The sequence below is a fragment of the Fukomys damarensis genome, unplaced genomic scaffold (genome assembly GCF_012274545.1).
Source record: "Fukomys damarensis isolate Sample0158 unplaced genomic scaffold, DMR_v1.0_HiC HiC_scaffold_25, whole genome shotgun sequence".
Taxonomy (NCBI): Eukaryota; Metazoa; Chordata; class Mammalia; order Rodentia; family Bathyergidae; genus Fukomys; species Fukomys damarensis.
In genome coordinates this window covers 24,218,277-24,225,195 of record NW_022900937.1, presented here as the reverse complement: position 1 = coordinate 24,225,195, position 6,919 = coordinate 24,218,277, and the positions used below count along the sequence as shown (strand labels likewise).

The window sequence follows — 6,919 nt, the reverse complement described above, 5'->3', positions numbered from 1 at the left end:
ACCCCCAAACAAAAAAAAAAAAAAAAAAAAAAAAAAAAAAAAGAGGAAACAGTTGAGGGTTGGGGGTTGGCACAGTGGCAGAGGTCATCCTGGTCATTCTGGCTTAGTGTCTCAGGCCTGGCTCTACAAGGCAATGGAAGACCAGCCTTGCCTAAGGGGGCAGTTCTGTCTTGAGAAGAGATGACTGCTCTTGGTTAGGGGACATTGCTCCCTGAGGAATAACCTCCTGGAATGGCCTCAAATGCCTCCGACTCCAGAGTGCTGCTGGGATTAAGGTGCCACCACGCTCAATTCCTGCTCATCTTCATTTCTGTGTGGCGTTGGGTATTGACCACATGACTTCCTCACCAAGCTGCATCCCCAGCCCTCCCTCCCTCCCTTCCTTCTTTTTTTCCTCCCTTTCCTCCCTCCCCCTCTTTCTTTCTTTCGACACAGTCTCACAAAGTCACCAATTTGCCCCACCTGGGCTCAAATTTTTTATCTTCCTGCCTCCATTTCCCAGAATGATGGATTTATAAGCTGGGGTGTGTCACCACATCTGGCTCCCCTTTTTATTTTTGTTTTGAGACAGGGTTTGGCTAAATTGCCCAGGTGGGACTTGAATTTTTCAATCTGCCTGGCTCAGCCTTCCAAGTGCTGGGATCACAGGTGTGCACCTCCACCCCTGGCTGAGAGTTTCAGGACATTAGATCTTCCTGCTCAGGAACACGGGTGTGTTCCACTTATTACTGCTTCTCTGCCTGCCTGCCTGCCTTCCTCTCTCTCCCTCTCTCTTTCTTTCATAGGAAAATTTATTCCATAAAAGGATGGAGAATAAGAATAGATCCTGGAAGACAGAAGGGGTTCTGAATGGGTTTCTTTCAGGAAATGTTTTGTAATTATCATCACCTCTGGGGCTCATTTCTAAGTGTTTTATTCTTTCTGATGACATTGTTGATAGAACTGTTTTTGTAATTTCCCTTTCAGATTGTTTACTATTAGTGTGGAGAACTGCAACTGGTTTTTGTTTATTGACTTTTTATCCTATAACTTTGATAAATTCCTTTATTCTTTTTGAGACAGGGTTTCATTATGTATCCCAAACTGGGCCTCAAACTTGGGATCTTCCTGCCTCAGCCTCCCAAGTGGTGGGCTTATAGGTGGATGCTACCATACCCAGCTCATTTATTAGTTGCCATAGGCTTTTTTTTATAGAATCTAATGCCTACCCCTCTCCCTGTACCGAGGATTGAATTCAGAGCCCAAAGCATGCAAGACAGGCAATCTGGCCTTGGATTTGAGATCCTTTTGCCTCAGCCTCCCAAGTAGCTAAGATTACCATCATGCCTGGCTATCTTTAATGTTTTCTCCATATAAGATCATATTTTCATATTAAGAAAAGTAATTTTCATTTTTGAGACAGGGTCTCACTATTTAGGTTAGGCTGGTCTTGAACTGACTATATAGCCTGAGCTGGCCTCAAACTCAAAGGCAGTCCTCCTGCCTCAGCCTCCTGAGTGCTGGGATACAGGTGTGTACCACTACACACAGCTTTAATCTTATTTTTTTTAATGTTCAGTTTTTGCCGGGCGTGGTGGCCACCCTGGCTTACAAATGAATTCAAGGCCAGCCTGAACTATACAGTGAGACACTGTCTTGAAAAAAAAATTTAAGCTTCTATCTTTAATAGAAAAAAAATACCCTGTGTAAAGGAGGGGATTTTTTTCTGATGTTTCACTGTATAGTGTAATGGCTGTTTAGGTTTTTAATTTTCTTTTTTGTACTGAGGATCGAACTCGGGATCTTACGTTTGTGAGGCAGGCAGCGGCACCACTGAGTTAGCTGGCCCTAAATTTTTTTATTTTCTTTTTTCCGATACTAGGGAACAAGCCCTGGAACCCTCTACCACTGGAGCTGTATCCACATTCCATTTTACTTTTTATTTTGGTAAATTGCCCAGACTAGGCTCAGACTTGCATTCTCTCTGCCTTCTCTCTCTCAAGTAGCAGGGATTATAGGTGCGTGCCATTGGGCCTGGCCATTTACATTTCTATTGGATAATTAGTACCAAATTAAAATAATTCTGTCTTTTACTAATTTCCTATATTATTGTTCCCTGTCCCTCCACCCGAGGGGCTGAGAATGTAGTTCAGTGTCAGAGTATTTATGAGGTATAGTAGAAATACATGGTGAATGAAGGCTGGGGATTTAGCTCAGTGGTGTTGTGCCCGCCTGGCAAGTGCAAAGTCCTGAGTTGGATCCCTGGTACCAGAAAAAAAGAAACAAAAACATGGTGACTGTTTAAAAAAAATTATTGCAGCAAGACACATTGCCATAATCCCCTCAGAATTACCCACTTGCTTTGAACATGTTTTCCCTATCATTCTTGTCTCTTTTAAGTACTTTTGGAAGTCCTCTTTCCTCAAGTGTCTTTATCGGGTGTGATAAAAAATGTGGTGAATACTCCTGCTGAGTTCCATCCAATGGGAAAGCAAGCTTGACCAAGGAAGAATTCTTTCTTTCTTTTTACATTGCTGGAGACTGAACCTAGGGCTTTTGCATTGATCTTCATACCCAGCTAAATTGCGCAAGATGGGCTGAGACTTGTGATCTTCCTGACTCAGCCTCCCAGAGTGCAGAGATCAGGAGTGTGCCAAATGGAATTGCTGCTTTAAAGTATTCTTTGTTGCAGTGGAACACATCTTGGAGTTTCTAATTACATTAATGCTTCTGGATAAAGTGGATTGAAAAATTGGACTGAAACAGGCTAAGTGTGGAATGATGATGAGCAGTCCTGCCCTGGGGACTTGGCCTGCACCAGGTGCAGCATGGGTGCTCTCTTCTCATCTCCCTTGACCTCATCATTCCAGATGAGGAGATTGAGGCTCAAAATGGTGAGTGATGTGCCTGGCAGCCCATGGGAGTGAGTGAGAGGTTCTTTTTGACTCCCAAATCCACGCCAGACATGTCTGCTCCTTAATGCAGAGGTGGGTGATATCTCAGAAGACAGACATTTTCTACTTATTTCAGGGTCCCTGTTGTGGCTTGTATCTAGATGTCCCCCTAAAACCTCATGTGCTCATAGGTGGAACTTTTTGGAGGTGACTGGATCTAGGGTGTGTGAATGTGGATTAAGGGCGTGATAAATGGATTAGTCTACTGATTAGTTTAGCAATGTTCTCTGCATGGGTAATGGAAAGCCCCTCCCCTAGTATGGGTGGCACTACCCAAAAGGTTTATAGTCTGGATGGGACATAAAGGGACAGAAAAAAAGGCTGGCTCCTGCCTGCTGCTTTCTGTCTTCTCTCCATGGACTATTTCTCCTGTGCCCCTCTGCTGTGTCCCCCCTGCCTTGGAGCCAGCCATTTATGTGCAGAAACTTATGCAAACTGTGAGCTAAAATAATTCTTTCCTCCTTTAACTTTAGGTATTGGGCATTTTGTCTCAGTAAAGCAAAACGTAACTAAGACAGCTCCTTTCCACTTCCCCTTCTCAGACAGGGTCTTACTGTGTAGTCCAGAATATCCTGAACTCACTTGAAGTGATCCTCCTGCCTCAGCCTATCCCGAGTATTGGGATTACAAGGTGCACACCTGGCTAAAAGCAAGTTTTTAGTTTTTCCTTTTCCTTTTCTTAATTGGCACATTTTAGATATGCATAATATTCACACAGAGAATTTATACATATCTTGTTTCTTCATTTTTCCCCTTCCCCTCTTTCCTTCCAATACCTCATCCCCACCTTATTAACAAAGGCTGTTTACATTTTTTCCCTTCTGTTCTTTTTTTTCTTGTCCCTTCCTTTCTTTCCCTCTCCCCACTTCCTTGTTCCCCTTATTGTTTGAACATTTTTTCTTTCTGCTTTCCAATATCTATTATACATTTTGGTCCTTGTTTTACACTTAAAAGTTTCTCACACCAGAGAAACAATGTGGTATTTAAATGTGTGTCTGATTTATTTCAATTAAGAGTATGGTCTCACGGTGCATTCATTTAGCTAGAAATGTCTCAAGCTTATCCTTCTTTGTGGCTGAGTAGTACTTCACTGTATAAAAAAACCCTATGTCTTTATGCATTCATCAGTTGATGGGCATTTGGGCTGTCCAAGATTTAGCTATTACAAATTACCACTATAAACATGGGTGTACATACATCACTGTGTTATGATGAAAAGCAGGTTTTTGTAGGTCTGACTCTGCTGTCTTCCAGGTGCTCTGGAGCACTGAGGCCCAGCTAGCGCATTTTCCTTCTGGCTGGCTAGGCCTCACTGAGCTCATCTCCATGGTGTAGCTGTTCTGAGTCCCATGTGACCCAAGGACACCATGGTGGTTTCTCTGATGCCTTCATGTCAGCACCAGTGGGTGGTGCCCAGATTGAAGCCTGCTTAGCTGACGGCTCTCTCAGCCCTTTGTAGCACCTTCTTCAGCTTCATGTCCAAGGTCAGGAAACTTGTTTTCATTTATTTAAATGTGATTGTGGGAGAAGTATGTAATTAAAGTGAGCCATTTGACTATGCTGGAACGGATTCTGACCCTTATCAGGAAAGCTGGTGGAAGAGGGTTGTGAGTAGTAGTGTCATTTTTTTCTGAATATCAGTGTAGACCTTTTCCAAAGAAAGACCAAAGCTGTTTGAACTGTGACCAATCTTTGGTGCCAGGTGTTAATAACAGCTGTGGTTCCTCAGAAGCCTGGGTAGATTTAAACCACTGACCTTGAGCTGAAATACTTTCTAAGCTTTGACTCATTGTTTGGCTCATTCTTTCACCAGAAAATATACAGAATACTAGTTTGAAGAATTTCAGTTATCCCTTCTGCAGAGTGTGTTGCTCATTTAAGTTGCTAGGACTTGTAATGGTTATGCTAAATCTGTGAGTAAATAGAAATCTGATCAGTAGAGAAAAGCTGTCGATGATTAAAAAAAAATTTTTTTTTTACATTACTGGTGGTTGAACCCAGGGCCTTGTGTATGCTAGGCAAGTTCTCTTACCACTGAGTTACATTCCTCAACCCTTCTAATTTTCAATTTTGAAACAGTCTCACTAGTTGCCCAGGCTGGCCTCAAACTTTCTGCCTTCTTGCCTCAGCCTTTAAAGTAGCTGGATTCCAGGTCTGCACCACTGTGTCAGGCTTGGGTTGTTAATGAGGCAACTGTCCTTCCTAACTCCATGGGTTTATATCTCCCCCAGAATGATGTGGTACAGGAGGTGAATCTGAGCTAAACAGAATAGGTGGCCTGTGTGCTATCAGTAAATATTGTAGCATTGTTTACTGGACACGGGACTCTGCATGTAAGGCCTGCTTAGGCCAAACCAGGAGGAATTGTTTCTGTGCTGAAAGCCAACAATAACATCCTGACAGTGGGGGGACAGAAGTCACCTCAAGGCAGCAGCTTTTGGGAGCTCAGGACATGAACTTTGCAGTATCAAGTTTATTAAAAAAGAAGGCAGCCGGGCGTTGTGGTGCATGACTGAAATCTCAGCACTTGGGAGGCTGAGGCAGGAGGATTCCTGTGAGTTTGAGGCCAGTCTGGGCTACATAGTGAATTCAAGTCCAGTCTGGACTACCTAGCCAGACCCTGTCTGAAAAAAACAACAACAAAAAGGCAAGATGTACTTGGAAAGAAGTGTGTGAAACCTGTAAGTCTTTATCTTATTTGGCCATAGTTTATCTGTGAAAAGTGAAAAATGATCTTTACAGTTGGATATGTGATGAACTCCTGTCACTTCCTGGTCATTCAGTTTTTCTGTCCTGCCTATACATAGATGTACGTCTTCATGTTCATCATTTTTTGCAGTAGTAGGAATTGAACCCTGGGCCTTATACATTACATGCCAGGCAAGCACTCTACCACTAAACTATATCCCCATCCCTTTTTAAACAATTTTATTTTGAGACAGGGTCTGAGTTATCTGGCTTTGAACTTGCTGTCCTACTGCCTCAGTCTCCTGAGTAACTGGGTTGTTTGTTATTTTTATTAGAAACATGACATACTCAGCTAGGCCCTGTGGACAAATGTGTTTTATTATTCAAGTGCTGTGTGCTGTAACCAGTATCAGAGGAGCCCACTAGAGGGCTGGATTGACAAGATAACTTGTTCACTGAAACACAGATACCATCTATAGAGTTTTGCCAGGACCTCCTGACTTACTTGAGTTCTCTTCCCTGGATCTTCATGCACCCACTTCTGTCCTTTCCATCATTCCTTATTTTGGTGTCAACCACTCACTCCACAGAGGCCACAGAGCCTTTTTTGGGGGGACACATTCTGGGTTTGTACTGCTGTCTTCTCTGGGACTCTGCTCTGGTCTGGCTCAGCTGGTTGGGGGCTCAGGGATCTGAAAGCTTTACTTCCTGGCCTTTATTCCCTGTCTGTTTCCATACACTGTGATTTTGCTGCATCTCTTTCCTGATGATGTAAGTACAGCGCTGCATCTGGAAGGCTCTGAACTTCGGCGCATCCCTGAGGCGCTTCACCTCATCCTTTCCTACGAATGGGGGGGGGTTGGACCAGGGGGTCTGTGAGAGGTGGTATTGAGTCTCCAATTCAGCCTCTTTGCTGTTTAAACAGGTTTTTTTTGTTTTGTTTTGTTTGTTTTTTTCTACTGGGGATCAAACTCGGGTCGTTGTGCTTGCAAGGCAGGCATTGGAACCACTGAGCTAAATCCCCTGCCCTGTTTAAACAGTTTGGATTGTGTGTGTAAGGAAGGGTCTCTTCCCAAGTCTCTGAAGTAGATCATTGCTGTTACCCTTCCTCCCTTTATTTTTCAACTGAAAATTTAGTGAAGAGAGGTTCACATTGCCCATGGTCACATAGGAAGTTGGTCTTATGAAGCACAGTGATGCTCAACAACTAGGCCACACGCCTGAGAGGTTTGGCAGGACACTATTAGGGAAGGCAGGTTAGGGAGAGAGGAGAGAAGGGGGGGGTGAGAGACGGGGAG

At 43.5% G+C, this 6,919-nt stretch overlaps 1 protein-coding gene across 3 annotated transcripts in view; it reads left to right on the top strand.

Moving 5' to 3' along the window:
- Ptpn9 (protein tyrosine phosphatase non-receptor type 9) overlaps positions 1 to 6,919 on the top strand; it is a 63,646-nt gene that overhangs the window by 20,698 nt on the left and 36,029 nt on the right. The window contains exon 1 of one of the 3 annotated variants that reach the window (XM_033756101.1): positions 2,793 to 2,873. The exons of 1 other annotated variant lie outside the window; for it this stretch is intronic. In XM_033756101.1, coding sequence (XP_033611992.1) covers positions 2,808 to 2,873 — 66 coding nt within the window. In that variant the 5' untranslated portion in view covers positions 2,793 to 2,807. Of the gene's footprint in view, positions 1 to 2,792; positions 2,874 to 4,393; positions 4,418 to 6,919 lie in introns of those variants that run through there. One more of the 3 variants, XM_010626393.3, reaches the window with a different exon arrangement.